This window comes from Eschrichtius robustus, chromosome 9 (assembly GCF_028021215.1).
Source record: "Eschrichtius robustus isolate mEscRob2 chromosome 9, mEscRob2.pri, whole genome shotgun sequence".
NCBI lineage: Eukaryota > Metazoa > Chordata > Mammalia > Artiodactyla > Eschrichtiidae > Eschrichtius > Eschrichtius robustus.
In genome coordinates, this window is record NC_090832.1 from 109232208 (window position 1) to 109248713 (window position 16506).

A 16506-nucleotide genomic window follows, 5' to 3' on the forward strand; every position below is an offset into this window, starting at 1 on the left:
TTAATAAGTAAAAAGTATATACATTAATTTCTATTTTCTTCGTATAAGCAGTCCAGTAATCCACTCAGAACCAAGATTAAAAGAAATATAAATTCTATAGTTGAAATTTAACTATTAAGTATTATAAGCTTTTTGATTATTTTTTGTCTTTATTGCTAAAGATAGACAGTTACCTTATTTTCCCTTTTAGAAATATTTCTCGTCTTGTCTAGTACACATTGTTTTAGCTCATTTATCTTCTTCCTGGATGCAAAGCTAGAAAAACTTTCCCAGCTCCTTTTGCCATTAGGTGTGTTCAAATGACAAAGTTCTAGCCAACAGAATGCCAATGAGAATGAGACATGCCACCTCCATGCCTGCTTCCCCCCACCAGTAAACCATCTACCCATTCTCTGCCATGCTGACTGGAGGAGACTCATGTTTTCAGCCAAAAACACATTTGAACTAACATAAATTGAATAAAGTTGTATAAATGAACTCTTTATAAAGATGTGGTTGGGGGTAGAACCACAAGGGATAATATAGTATTCCTGGGCCACAGCATAGCTACTCTGATACCACTTCTGTGTCTAAAGGCCACCAGAAAGAAAGGAGTTATCAGTACTTAGAGGAGAGCCATCTGCCAGGAGCTGAGACCTTCACAGGAGGGACTGATCCAGCCCCTGGGACACCATACAAATGTCAAGGGATTATAGATCCTGATGCCACTTGCTTGCCTCTTGAATTTCTTTCCAGTGTTCCCCATTGATGGAACCACATAGGAAGCCAGAAGACAAGAAAGCTTATATTTTTTTGCTAGGGCTGCCTCATCAAAATCTCACAGACTGGATGGCTTAAACAAATGAAATTTATTGTCTCACATTTGTGCAGGCTAGAAGTTCAAGATCAAGGTGTCAGCAGTGTTGGTTCCTTCTGAGGGCTATGAGAGAAAGATGTGTTCCAAGTCCTTCTCCTTGGCTTGTAGATGACTGCTTTCTCCTTCTGTCTTTACACTGTCTTCCCTCTGTGCATGTCTCTCTCTGTGTCCTAATTTCCCTCTTTTATAAAGACACTGGTCATATGGGATTAAGGCTCACCCTAATGAACTCAGATTAACTTGATTACCTCTTTAAAGACGCTATCTTCAAATAAGGTCACATTCTGAGATACTGGAGATTAGCACTTCAATGCAAACCTTTGGAGACACAATTGAACCCATGACTGAGCCCATTGATATAATCTACAGAGCACCCCATCCTTAAGCGTACCAAGGTGTTCAAGAGTGGGGTGACAAATGTTTACCTATTTGTGTTTGTTTTTCCTCTTCATGTACTATATGCTGTGGTTTTGCAGCCTAACATCACTGCTTGGTTTCATTTGTACTTTCCCTTTCGTTAAAAGATGAGCAACAGCTCTAGCTAATATCTCAGTAAAATAGTTTTAGTACATGTGCTTTTAGTACCTTTACTATACCAGTGTGCATTTCACCTGACTTAAGCACTCCATATTTTCCTTCCTGCTTTTGTTAGGTTAAACAGTCACACGTTTCTTTTTTAAAAGTATCATGCTCCTCTGCAGAAATCCTGTCTTTCCTTGTTCCAAAAATAATGAGTTTTTCAAGTTACTTTTTCACAGAGAGTATTTGTTTCAGTCTTTCTGAGAGAGCCCTTCTTCATAGGCTGTGCACAGCCTTGCTGTTTTTTCCCCCACAATTCCACTAGAGCATGGGAGGAAGGATGCTTCTCCTATATTCATATGCAATGGAACGTCATCATCCAACAGAAACAAGATGAGAGTGTAGAGTTGGGAGTGAAATGTGTGCATACCATTAGCTTTACTTTAAAGAGTATGTTAATGATCAAAAAATTATGGGCACAGGGACTTCCCTAGTGGTCCAGTGGTTAAGACTCCACACTTCCAATGCAGGGGGCGCAGGTTTGATCCCTGGTCAGGGAACTAAGATCCCACATGCTGCGTGGCACGTCCAGGAAAAAAATAAAGAATAACGTATACACAGAATATTAAATTTTTTTTTTTAAATTATGGCCACAGCATTCCTGAATTGATTTAAACTTAAAATTGAAATTTTCTTTTTCCCTTTTACTTCTAAGTATGTTTTAAAGGTGTAGAAAACTAAAATTAATGGAGCTCCACTTTTGTTCTTTATAGATGATAAAAATAAGAAAAATGCATATTTCTATAAATTTTCCATTACTTCAAACAAACCCAGAACCTGTGAAGAAATATTTCTGAATTTAGGTAACTTAGACCAGATATAGACAGGTTGTCAACTACTTTTTCATAAAAATAAAAAGCAATAGTGTGTGTAAATTGCAAAAAGCAAAAAACAAATTGTAGTTATATAACTTTAAGGAAAGTGATTTTTTTGCTGTTAAATATCCTTAAAAGTGACATGTGCTGAGGATAGAGAAAAAATAGGTACCCCTGAGATGTTGTAATGCTTTTCTTTTAAAAAACACTTTAAAGAGTATATCGTCACTTTTAAAACACAGACTGGACATGCTATAGTAGAAAAATTTAAGAGATCTGGGTTCTCATCTTGCCCTCCCACTGACTAATACCATATGATCTTGAGAATGTTGCTCACTTTCTATGATCCTCAGCTTTGAAATGTGCAAAATGAGTGTTATGGACTCATAACACATTCATATGTTGAAGTCCTAACCCTCAGTACTTCAGAATGTGACTGTTTGAAGGTAGGGTTTTTAAAGAGATAAGAAGTTAAAATGAAACAATTAGGTGGGCTCTAATCCCTCATGACTAATGTCTTTATAAGAGGAGGAAATTAGAACACAGACACCTAGAGGATATGGTGCAAAGATACAGGGAGATGACAGTCATATACAAGCCAAGTGAGAGGCGTCAGAAGAAACCAACCCTGCCAATATCTTTTTAAAAAAAAAATTTACTGACGTATAGTTGATTCATAACATTGTGTTAATTTCTGCTCTACAGCGAAGTTATACACAAACACACATATATGTATACATATATATATACATTCTTTTTTAAAATTTTCTTTTTCATTATGGTTTATCACAGGATACTGAATATGGTTCCCTGTGCTATACAGTAGGACCTTGCTGTTTATCCATCCTATATATAATAGTTTGCATCTGCTAATCCCAAACGCCCAATCCATCCCTCCCCCAAACCCTTCCCCCTTGGCGACCACAAGTCTGTTCTCTATGTCTGTGAGTCTGTTTCTGTTTTGTAGATAGGTTCATTTTTGTCATATTTTAGATTCCACATATAAGTGATATCATATAGTATTTGTCTTTCTCTTTCTGATTTACTTCACTTAGTATGATAATCTCTAGTTGCAGCCATGTTGCTGCAAGTCCTGCCGATATCTTGATCTCAGAATTCCAGCCTCCAGAGCTGTGAGAAAGTAAATTTATGTTATTTAAGTCCCCCAGTCTGTGATGCTTTTTAATGGCAGTCCAACGATGCTTAGTTAATTGTGTGTCTTTAAAGCATCCGGCATATGGTGGTTGTTTAATGCTTGCTAATTAATATTGTTCTTGCTGCTTGAAGGCTTTTTTGCAGGGCACATCATTTATCATTCTTATCTTTATCTTATCTTGAACATGCAGCAGTTCTTTCAGGGTAGAAGAAGATAAGAGATCAAATTATACTATGTTTCTACGACGTGGGTCATTGTACCCATGACTTAAAACATATTCAGACGTTTTGGAGTAGCCTTGGAATTGTGCCCTTTTCAAACTCTGTTTTTTTTTTTTTTTTTTCTGTATTTAACCTCTCTATCTCCTAGTTCTACATCTGGGAAATGATAGTAAAACTATAATAAAATGTTAATTCATAAACAACAAGGTCCTACTGTATAGCACAGGGAACTATATTCAATATCTAATAATAAACTACATAATGGAAAAGAATATGGAAAATAATATATATATATATATATGTATAAAAGAATCACTGTGCTGTATACCTGAAACATTGCAAATCAACTATACTTCAATAAAAAATGAAAGAAACTATAATAAAAGTTAATAATTAAATTGTTCTTAGAGATGAATAAATGTGTATATGTGATAGAATTACGACTTGACACATAACTGGTGTTTAATAAACTGTAACTATGATTACCGTGTTCTCAATTTATTTTTTAACCGTTTTTCAACACGCCCCAAGTTAGAACAGCATCTTCTGGTGCACCCTCTGTCTCTCCCACCATTTCTCACCTGTCTTTGTTTCCATTGAAGGGTGCAAATATGTCTTTTGTGATACAATTCTCACTGCTACCCCAATGTTCATAGACCTGCTTTCCGTCCAGATGATGGTACACTCTGCCTTGGGAAACTATCACTTTGGCTAGGATGGCATTTCCCAAAGTGCATTGCCCTCAGCATTGGTTATTCAAGAGGTTAAAATGCTGAAGAAAAACATTAAAGGTTCCTGTGCCTATGTCTTGAGTTAAGCAAAGAAAGCGACACTTTATTAAATTAGGATCTCAGGAGTCTTAAAATGCACACGTGCATTTTGAGTGTCAGGGAAGGTATATGTGATGTAGCCTTTCCACAATTTAGTTGATAATAAATTGTTTTTTCGTTAATTTTCCCTAAGAGTCTGGATTCTAGACAATAGGATTTGGGTAGTTCTGCCTTAAAGAGGGTAGACTTCCTTAAAACTTCTCCTTTTACTTCTTTCCCAGTCTCTGTTTTTTGCCTCTTTGCTTTCTTATTTTTTTGGCTTTAAACAGTTGATTATTTTTACCAAATAATAACCTATTGCCATAACCAAATAATTTACTTTAGTTAGTCTACGTACTGGATAAGGATGATGGTGTGTGTTTCAAAATATCACTTAATTAGAAAAAAAGGTGGAGGGAGGCAAAACACATAATATATACTATGTATTAAAAATTAGACCTTACTAAAAATCAAAAAAATGCAAATTAGGGGAAAATGTCAATTTCACTTAACAGATTGGCAAAATTATATCTGATGTTGGTGAGGATTTGGGGGTAAAGTCAACTTCAAACGCAGCTTTTAGGAATATAATAATATATATTCATTACTCTATATCTCTTGTGGTATAATGGATCATTTTACTTTTCTTCTTTATGTTTTTTTGAATGTTCCACATTTTCTACAGTGAATATATTTGACTTTGTTTATCAAAAGAAATACCAGTTTGTTTTTACAACTCCTCTAAGTGGAAAACATTGTGAGGCTTTCAAGGCTTCTTTTTGTAAACCCGTTTATGTAAATTCCTTGATAATATAATTCCTATAACATGCTTTCCCCAGTACTATTTTAGGACATATAGAAAAGACAGAATGGTTTGATGAACATTCATTTACATACAAGAATATGTGACTATTAATCAGGAGAGCCTCCACTTTAAAGTGCAAGAACAATATCCAGAGAAATAGTCTTTGCTGCATATGAGATGAAATGGAAATAAAAAGTGTATCTTACCTGATAAGCAGTGTATACTTTTGTCCATCATCCACTTTAATAGTAGTGTTAATGCTTTTCAATTTTGCTTCACCAGCACAGAAAAAGTGGTACTACGGGGAAAAAAATTTTTTCCTCAAACAGTTTTTCAGTGTGAAATTAACATCTTATTTTTGTATTGAACATTACAACCTACCAGTAATATTTTTATTGTGTTGGAGAGATAAGAAGTCTGAAAATTAAAGTGACAGCTCAAGGTGCGCAACTAATAAATGCTAGAATTAAAACACATAAATGCATACATATTATATACATACACATAAACCATACACATGTACACATACATACACACACACACACACACACACACTTCTGGTTTCTCTTCTTATATTCTGCGGAGCCTGGTTGAGAAAAGCATCTTCTTCTGCTAGCTGGGAGTGAGTGTTAATAGGCAATTTTCCTTAGATACTAGCAACTGAGCAATGCAAACACTAGTGTATACCATTTAGACAGTGATGTTAACATCACACAAGGGAAACTTAAAGATTATGAAAGTTAATCATTCATCCTAAACTTCCAGAGGATTGAAGGGGGTTATGACCATTTGTGGGATTATTGCTAATTGGACCAACTGAGTTACGGTTTTAAAAGGCGCAAATCATGTCTATAGTAGATATGCTTGGCCAGACACCCCTGGGAATTTCATGAATTGGCTGCAGTGGTCTATTCATCTTCTCAACAGCATGTTCCTGAACGTATATCAGTTATATTGTGGCCATTCTTTCCCAGGAAGGGCCTTTATAGTCTTTAGCATATCTACTAGAAATCTGTAAGCCACATATAAGTTAAAGAAACACAGTTGCATAGTGTTTCATAACTCCTATGCATCCAACTACATTAAATTGATATGTCTATATCTTCCCACATGTAATCCAAAGGTAAACATAATGCTATATATCTTAACTTTTTATGATATTTGGTCATCTCAGAAAGGTTCCTTTCCTTTATAAAATTATCTACTGAGGGTTCACTTTAAGAACTATGTTAAACAGCACTGAGATTTTCAAAAACAAATATATCTACATGTACTTTGCCAGAAAATCAGTTGCGTGACCTTTGGCTGTACATTCTTCTCAAGTCATGTGTAACTAAGTAAAAGGCCACATTTGTCTATTGCATTTTTATGCTGTGTCTAGTATGCAATCAAGGTGACCAGATTTAATGTTTAATATTTTTGGCAGCATGGATAATAATTTAGCTATTTCTTATGTACATCACTAGGAGATCTATGTTGTTAGTTAAAATAGTTATTTAAGTTTAAATGATAATTTACTGGCCAAAAATGTGTGTGTGTGGGGGTGGTAGTCTCCTTGTTTTGTTCAAATGTATCAGAAAATTATTTTTCAGGTACAGCTAAGTCTTATTAATTCCTATCTTCAGGGATGTAAAAGTTAAACATTTAAAAATATTAATGGATGATTTTATTAATTGTATTTGAATTTTTTCTTTTATTATAAATAGCTCCTTTATGATATATATAAAACAATAGCTACTGTGATTGTTACTCTGTACCAGGGATTTTTAAAGTAATTTATAGGTTTCAGCTGATTGCTTCCTTACAAAACAAAAAAACAAGAAAAACAACAACAAAAAAAAAAAACCCAAAAATCTGTGAAGTAGGTACTACCCTTTTATTACCTTCCTTATTCAGAGGTGGAAACTGAGGGGGAGTGATCTGCTCCAGTCAGGGAGGCACAGTGATTCATGAAACAGCTAATAAGTGGAGGGACTGACATTTGAGTCATGGATGTATCTGCTTACCTCCTTGTTATTAGAAAGAGCCAATGAAATAGTTTTAAAAATTAATTTTGATACATTTATCTTTGAAACTTAAATTTCCTAAAAAACATTTGACTAATAATTCTGCATTTCTAGAATTTGAATAGGTCTTAAATTATGATCACTGGAAGAGTTCAACCATAATATGTCTTCTGTGAAAATTGTATTGTAAATACATTCCCCATATGCTTATACTTTTAAAATGATTGAGGAAATTGGAGCATAGTCTTGAAAAATCATAGCAGAATAAGGAAAATCTTAAAATCATAAAGATAAGATAGCACTGAAATTTCCTTTAAATCATTACAGTGATGGGTGTGGAAAGAACATGGATTTTGGACTGACACAACGGAGTAACAATTCCTGATCTACCATCTTTGAAAGAGTTCAAAGAGCATGTGTAATACCGAACACTCTGAGAACCTCCACTCGCCCATGAGGTCTTTGTGAGATACAGAGAGAAATACCTACTCCTCATATTGGATTAATATGTCCCAGGCTTTCTTCTATGAGTTTATATGCCTTTACTTATTCACCCATTGTATTACACTAACTTCACAATATTTATCCACTTACTAATTTAAACCTCACACCTACATTTACTACCCTCCTTCATGAGTGAGTAAACTCCAGCCCAGACAGCTTAAACTTTGCAAGACCTCAAAACCCCTAAATGGCCGAGCTGGTGTTCCAACTCTAACATTCTTGCTCTAGAGTCCATGATCTTAATATATTTTCTTAAATTGGAGCCCAACATGTAATTGCAATCCAATAAATTATAGTAATTATTACAGAGAATCAATATATATATTTTCTTTGACATAAAACCTAAAAGAAAGAAATTCTACACCTCTCTTCACCCATTACAGTTTTATAATTCCTAAATGTCTTGGTTCAACTAATTTGAATTTATTTTTATCCATTTGAAAGTGAAAGAAGTCTCCATTCTCCATTATTTCATACATATTTTCACCGATAATTCTACAAGTCTCTGGTGTGGTTCACCATGTCTCTGGAGACATCCACTGTGGTGAGAGGGGCTGGCTGAGTTGTGAGCTGAGTTAGGAGTAGAAAAATGTGCTGAACATGACCAGGGCTCAATATTATGTGTGCTTTATAATTCCTTACATTTGGTCTCTTCATGTTTTCTGCTTATTATAAGACTAACAGAAATTTCTGGTCTTAGTCTAGGAAAATGCTGTAGAGCAGGGATCAGCAAACCTTATCTTAAAGGGTCAGACTGACGTTTGATGGCTCATTATAGTTTTCTATTCATTACATAATTCTATTTTCTTGTTCCATTTTCACCTGTTATTATTATCTGTAATCAATTTGAAGCAATATGAGAACAAAGTGTGTTTTATTTACCATTGAATCCTCACAAACTGGCACTGTCACCGGGGATGGATAAATGTTCAATGAATGAGTGAAAAAATGGATGAATGAATAAAGATAATGCTACCACTACTAATCTTCTACATCTGGTTGACATTTGTTTATATCAGACATTTTACTAAATTATGTATATGTGTTATATTATTTAAGAAAGATGAGTATTTAAAGAAAATCAAACTTGTACAACTTAGCTTATTTAAATTAGAAGGTGTACCTCACACTATTATCGAAATTCATATCATATTTAAATAACATCATAAAAGAAATGATAGGCAAAAATACTGTTGTCATGTTTCATATACTAGACTGTGTTGAGTTAATTACCTTATTGCAGTAATGATTTGATGACTTCCATAATCTGAGTATTTAGAACAGGAATATGAGGTGATTTGTTAAGGTAGAATGGTCTTGGGAAAAGAGCACGCATTTTCAATTCAAAATTGGCTTCAAAATTTAGCTGTGTAATTTTGGGCTTTTAAAGGAAGATTATTATAAAGACTGGCAAGTTTTAAGTGAGCAGTCTCAAATTTTTGATATCGGAATCTCTTTGCACTCTGAAGAATTATTGAGGGCCCCAAAGAGTTTTGTTTATTGGGTTATGTCTATCAATATGTGTAATACTAAAATTAAAACAGACTTTTAAAACACAAAAACATATAAGTACACATTACACTAGTGATCAGAGGGATGACATCGCATCATGAAGCTTCTGGAAAACTCTATGTACACTTATGAAAATGAGTACGAAAAAGGCAAATAACATCTTAATGTTATTATAAAGAGAGTGTTCCCCTTAAAGATCCTTTGAAAGAAACCTGGGGTTTCCCAGGGGTTCCCAGATCACATCTGCCATTAAAGTTATAAGAAATTGCAGAAATTATTATCATTGAGAAATTGGGAAATATAATTGTGGAAGAAAAGTTGAAAATATAGAGAAAAGACGAGAATGAAAGCTATTCAAAGCATATACTATTTTGATATATAAATATTGTACACCAAACAGGAAGAAATTACAAAAAAAAAGGACACACAGCCTGGTGGTGAGTATAAAAGACATATTTAAGGTTAAATTTTACATTGATAATAACCATTAAAGTGGTGAATCATAACAACTTCCTAAATTTTATGTTAAATAAATTTGACTTACCTTTAAAGTACCATTTTCAATAAATAATTGAATAAAAAGTCCATCTACTGAATCTAAGTCTTGTTTGATGTAGAGCAGGAGTCCATAGGCTTTGGAGGTCTGAAATTCTAGGGAGATGTTATTTTGTGGATTTAAAAACACATTCCGAAATTCTAGATAGGAATCTCCGTAATAACAAACACAACTGATATCTGTGGAGTCAGAAAGAAAATACAATTTATGTTGGAAGTAAATGTTCAATAGTTGGATATCACATTATAACGTTAGCATAATGTTTTCTGAAATGGCTCTGACCTGACTCTTTTCTGCCTATGACGAGCTTGGGCACCTATTTTCTTTGCCATTGTCACAGTGGTTTGACATAATTTATATGTACTGGGGGCATCATGATCAAATTTCATTGGAAGGTAGGGATGTCTAGATCTTCAAGTACTCTTACCTAGATTTTATGTTACAGGTCACCAGAAATAGGAACATTTTCTAAAGACATCCTTATTCACTGTATATATAAGATGTTGGTACAAAATTTTGATTCGTGTCATTGTTAATTTGATTGGTGGCATTTGAGGGCTGACAAAGAATATTGGGAAATAAAGGAATTGCCACCTTTTTGTAGCAATGCTCTATTATCTCAGCGTCTTAAAAAGCATCTCTTTCTCTTTGTTTTTCTTTTGCTTTCTGAATGATTTATGTTTTAATTAACCTTAGTCTTTCAAGTAAAATACGGAGACATGTTGAGCAAAATACTTTGACAATTTAATTTCTTAAATTTATAAATATATGATTAGTGAAACCTAGTTAGCTGATTTCTCTAAGTTAATTATGTTATATCATTATTAAAAGTTACTTTTCTTTGATAAATACTTGATTGATCCTTGCTGATTGATGATATTCCTGTAACCATGAATTTGAATCTCTCTCCTTTCTGTCCTCCTTCTGTGACACACATACACATACACAAACTCTCATTTAAAACTTCCAAATTGTTTATTGTTTCACAATTAATATTGATAGAAGAGATTATTCATGAAACAATGTGAGATTTAGTTTACTGCCCATCATAGGATAACACTCTTCATAAAATCTGTATTTTAAAACTTAAACACAGTTTACATTCTATGCAGATTATTTTTCTTATTTTAATATTTCAATAAAGTTTTAGAAATACTCATTGTGTAAATTTTCAAACTTGTAAAAAGCTCTAAGGAAATAATCAGCTAAACCTCAAAGAAAATATTTCCTTTTAAGTAGAAATAAGGCGGTTCAAAATACTGACAGAAAACATTTGTGCTTTGTAGACATAAAAACATATACATATTTTTTAATATCAAGGAATTCATTAGAAAGTTGCTTAAAAATTAAAAATATTAACAATGCTTTCAATTTTGGCTTTCGAATTATTTTAGTTGTTATGTTATATAGACAAATATTTTTTCCTTGTAGAATTTTAATGATGATGTTGAAGGCACAACATTAAATAATTTGAAAAGTTTCATCCATTTATTTGAATGAATTGTGAATGGAGACAAATATCTGTTTTATTTAAAGTTCAAAATGTAAAAAAGCATAACACATTTTCAGAAAAAGACTAACATTACAACATGAATGTACTCAACATTCGTGAAATAAAGAAAACACTATATATCTTTAAAATGGTTCAGAAAGAAATATATTTTCCAACAATAGCTAACTCAAAACTTATTTTAATTTCATTATTTTAAGATACATTTTTTTTGGACTAACTTTTTAAAAATTAAGTGGCTTTGCCATCATGTGATTAGTGCTCTATAATAAAAGCCCACACATGCACTCAGTTGTAAGCTACATGAGGTCAAGAGCCATATATGTTTGGTTCAGCATTCTACCCCAAGTGCTTGGTTTTCTTAAACATGTAAAAAACACTTACTATCTCTTATGGAAAATATAATTAATTTTGTTTTTAAATGTGGTTGGAAAATTATATTTTCTTATGTTTGAATTAAAAAAAATCAGGAAATATTTTGCATAGAGTATTCAACCATATTTGTAGTGTTTCTTATTCAAATGCATGAATACAGATTTTATTTCACATCTCCCTTAGTGAAAATCTTAATCTATTAAAAAGAATGGTGGTGGGAATTACAGAATGGTTTTGTGAAGAAAAGATATGTATAGAGACTATATTCAGTAACGATGGGCTATAATTCCATACATTTTTCATTATCTAGAACTAAATTACAAGTTCCTGAATTTTGGTTTTCATTTTTTCAAATAGAAGAATCGTTATCTGAATTGTATGCCCTCATTTTATAATTATACCTCTGAATGAGGTTATATGCTTTTGGTGTAACTAACCAGAAAGCCCAGTTCAATGTAGCTTCAGCAACAAAGAAATTTAATGGCTTACATAAAAGGAAGTTCAAGGATAGGACAGGCTTCCAGATGGATGCTTGTGTATGTAGAGGCTCAGCTGGGTCCTCATAAAAGAGCTGGATTTCTTCTGTCTCTGTTCTTCTACTCATATGGCAAGCTTTAATCTAAGGCTTGCTTTTCTCCTGATTCTAATATGGTGGCCAGTGGTAGCTTAAGTGACATACCTCCTTATTTGTGCCCCCAGTCACTCAGTTTTCAAAAGAGGAAGGAAGAACTTTCCCAAGTGTAGAATGAACCTCTCCTAGCAGTTGACTGGCTAGAACTGGGTCACACATGAAGCCCTCCACTGGCGATGAAGATGGGGCCAGTTCCCACTGAGACATTGGGGTAGTGTTCACCGCAGATGAAGTTGGTATCCCAGTACTTCTCAGATTCATACTTTGTTTCCTGGTTATTAGCAGATCAAAGACTTGAAGTGCAAATCACACGTCCAAGCCAGAGACCTTAACTTTCATCTCCAACTTCCTGCCTCTGCTTCTCCTTCTGAGACATAGTTCTTATCTTCATTTCTAACCGTGCATACTGAGTATACAAATGAGTCTAGTCACTAAAAAATTTATGTGAAATTTGGTTGTTGCTGGGTGGGCAGTTGAAATTTTTGACACACAACTATTTGAATTTCCAGTGCATAGTAACCCATAGCCAGCTCCAATGCATGAGGATAAAGAAAACTTCAAAGCTGTTTCAGTGAAAAATCAGAAGTCAGTAACCCTGCCTTCCCCCATAGCACAAAGAAGGGTTTTAAATAGATTAGAAGAATAATAGAATAAATATATTTTAGAAGAAATGGCAAATATAGCTTCTGAGGCATAAATACATATTTAAATTAGAACAAACAAAATAAAACTAATGTGTTAATATTCTTCTTTGATAAATTATGAACAATTACTCCAACAGCACATTTTCCTTTAATAAAGTAAATATATAGAAAAAGTAAGTAATTCTTAGCTGAGTCTTTTTCTTTTGGTTTTATGGTTTAGCATATCACAAAATACTGAACACATTTCAAAGAATGGAGTCTTTTTTGTGGTTAGTGTACTATATGTAAGATTAAACATGTAAGTTGGAAACTTATGAGAGAATAACTGAATACCAAGCTCTCCTACAATATTAATAGTTTGATAATGAATCTATAAAGACTGGACACTTTAAAAAGGACATATATTATTTAACCCTATTTCTAGTAGATTATTTTCAACATCAGTGTAATCCATGAATAATCACTCAAAGAAACTCAAAGAAACTCAAAGAAACATTCATAGCAAACTATGTATTTCTCTCTGGAGTATGTATCAGTAACTAAATGTTAAGAAATAATTCACAATTGAAAATGCAAAATGATCCTTTATTATTTCATGTGTTTTGGAGGTAATATCTAGGAAAAAAAAATAGTGGGCATTTGTGATATGTGGGTGTGTGTGTGCAAATTTTTCTGTTAAATGAAGTTTCAGTTTGAGAAAAGATTATATGTATCACATAAATATAATTCATATAGGAAGGTGCACTTAGTTTATTAAGAAGCCTGTGTTCAGTCTTGATTCTACCAGTGAGCAGATCACAGCCACATATCAGCTGCAGAAATACCATGTGACTTGGTTTTCTTAATTTCCATTTTTTCTAGAAAGAGGAGTTTAGATTTTACCATTACAGAATACTCTCCATGTTTAATACTATATAGTTCCACATTCTCTAAATTGTGTTTAATTCACCTTAAAATCCAAATTTATGTAGTCCATTTAAATTCATCTCAATTAGCTTAATATCTACAAATAAAGCAGGAGAAAGTAAGCAAATTAACCTTCACCCACTGTTAAAATGTACCAGGTTTGTTAAACACTCTACTCATGCTTTCAAAAATGATGATTTTTTTCCTGTCAATTTAAAGATTTATGCCATTTGAAAATGCTTTTGTGGGAAGTAAGCATAGTTTAAAATAAATTATGAAATATTTGTTCTTGTCATAGATTTTCACAGATTGATTGGTCTGTTGACTGTGAGTCAATGACATAATTTATAGAGCAAGTATAATCGTATAATGCAAAAAAAAAAAATTATCAAAACAAACACTACTGAAATGCAAAGCCAGAAAGTGCAGTTTAAGATTGGCAGAGACTCCTCCGTGTAGCCAAAGGAAATATATAATAAATAGGAGTTACAGAGGCAGATTTAAGAAATTACGTGATTGCAAGACAAGCTGAGAGACAACTAGTCAAACAGTTGAATACATTTTTCTCTGAAAGCAATGAGCAGTCCTTGTGAAAGGAAGCACAGCACCTATGATCACAATATTTTCCTTTCACTGGCAAATGGAAATAGATTATCAGAGAAAATTCCTTTAATAGTCACCCACAGGATAGGAAGTAAAACACAAATCAAATCATGCCACTTTCCTGTTTAAAAACATTTCGGCCAGTTGTCTACGGCAGGATTGTCTAGTATTGACTCTGTATAGACTCTTTCCAGCCCTTTCTTTCTCCTTTGTCTTTTAATGTGGAGTGCCAATTATCCTAGGATAACTTACAGAGCAGGCACCCTTCCCATACTCATCTGCATTCCCAGTTCTGTCATGCATCCCCTTCCTGTATGTAGGTCTATTTACGGGATCATTATCCTATTCCATTGGACAGACTGTAAACTCCAAGCCAATCAAACACTGACTTAATTAGTATAGCTTTGGGATGCGTCTTGATATCGAGTAATGCAATGCTGCATATTCTCCTTCCTTGGGATTGTGTTACTGACTGTTTGTCCTGTGCCTTTTGATACAAATATTGGAATCAGTAACATGTGCAAGCATCCTTTTAAATTACATAAACACTCTGAATAGAAACTAATTTGAATCCCATTGATTTTATGGAAAAAAATTGTAAGTAATTGATATCTTCGTGACATTTTATCCTCTTACACATGGACATATATATGTCTCCATTTTACTAGAGCTTCTAAAACATTTTTAATACAGTTTTATAACTTTTCTCTATAAAGGTCATGTGCATATTTTCTTAGGTTAACTTCTAGAAACCTTCTGAATTTGTTGCTATTTTAAATAGTCCTTTGTAATATTACATATTTCACTCATGTTGGCATATTGAAAAGCAATCGACTGTTGTATATGGAGCAACCTGGTTAAACTCTCCTATTTTTAACAATACTGTATCATCTGTGAGTAATGAGATCTTTCTTTTGTTTCTAATTCTTAAACTGTCTTATTAGCTTATTACATTGCTTAGGACCATCAGAAGAAACAATGAACTGAAATAATTAAAATGAGATTTGGTTTTTTTGTTTGTTTGTTTTGAAGGAAGGCTTTTAAGCTTTCACTTTTGAGTGTAGTGTTTTGCTCTTCTTTTATAAGTGATACCTTCTAACTCATTAAGGAAGCTCAGAGATACAGAGAACAGATTGCTAGTTGCCAGAGGGGATGGGGATGAGGGTGGGCAAAAATGGGTGAGGGAGTCAGAGAGTAAATCTTAAATGTCCTCATCACAAAAATGAATAAATTAGCTATTTATGAAATAAAATTCAAATTTTAAGGCAAGACAAGAAAAATTTAAACATAAAATTCTTTCTCTGCCCATTTGGGTCTCCTCCCTCCCTTCCAGTGTGCACTGTGCATCTTCATTTTGTGTTAATCAGACCTCCCCAAGGGCAGAAATACCTGCTCAACCATAAAGATCAATTTTCCTTCTTCTGGTACCAGCCAGGTAACTCCTTAGAAGGTAATGTTTCTTTCTCAGTCCTGTAAGGGGTCATGATGACCCACCTCTTGCCTTGTACGTGCAGACACCTTAGGTGAACTTTAGGTATGATGCCAATATATCATTTCCTTTAAAGATAGTGATTGGTGCAGAACAGACTGGTCAGACAACCTGCGGAGACACTGGGCCACACCTAAGGGAAGTTCTTAACTTAAATACTTATGACCTTTTAACATTACTAGCTTTATTACTTGTATTCTGCCTCTTTTACAAGGTTATTGTTTCTTGCATTAACAAATGTGTGACTGAGCCTCTGATAAAATTAATGATGATTAGGTGACTTGAAACAATTGATCAAATATATAGTCCCATAAGAGCAATGATTGTAGTAGTTTAAATCTAGATATGGGAAGAAGCACCAAGAGGGAACAATTTCCTGGATTGTAACAGACCAGTAAGACAGGAGGTCGAGAGACTCCTCCTCAGTTACTGTTAACAAGGCCTAGACCAGTAATAGCACGTTGAGTGACCTATCAAGAAATCATCACAGACCTGGGATTGAGCATTCCTGAACTATGGGGCAAATTAG

At 33.7% G+C, this 16506-nt stretch overlaps 1 protein-coding gene across 1 annotated transcript in view; it reads right to left on the minus strand.

The window, feature by feature from the left end:
- EYS (eyes shut homolog) overlaps window positions 1-16506 on the minus strand; it is a 1820808-nt gene that overhangs the window by 784233 nt on the left and 1020069 nt on the right. Inside the window, exons 25-26 of the mRNA XM_068550856.1 lie at window positions 9808-9998; window positions 5448-5539 (exon numbers count right to left, since the gene is read on the minus strand). Coding sequence (XP_068406957.1) covers window positions 5448-5539; window positions 9808-9998 — 283 coding nt within the window. The remainder of the gene's footprint in view (window positions 1-5447; window positions 5540-9807; window positions 9999-16506) is intronic.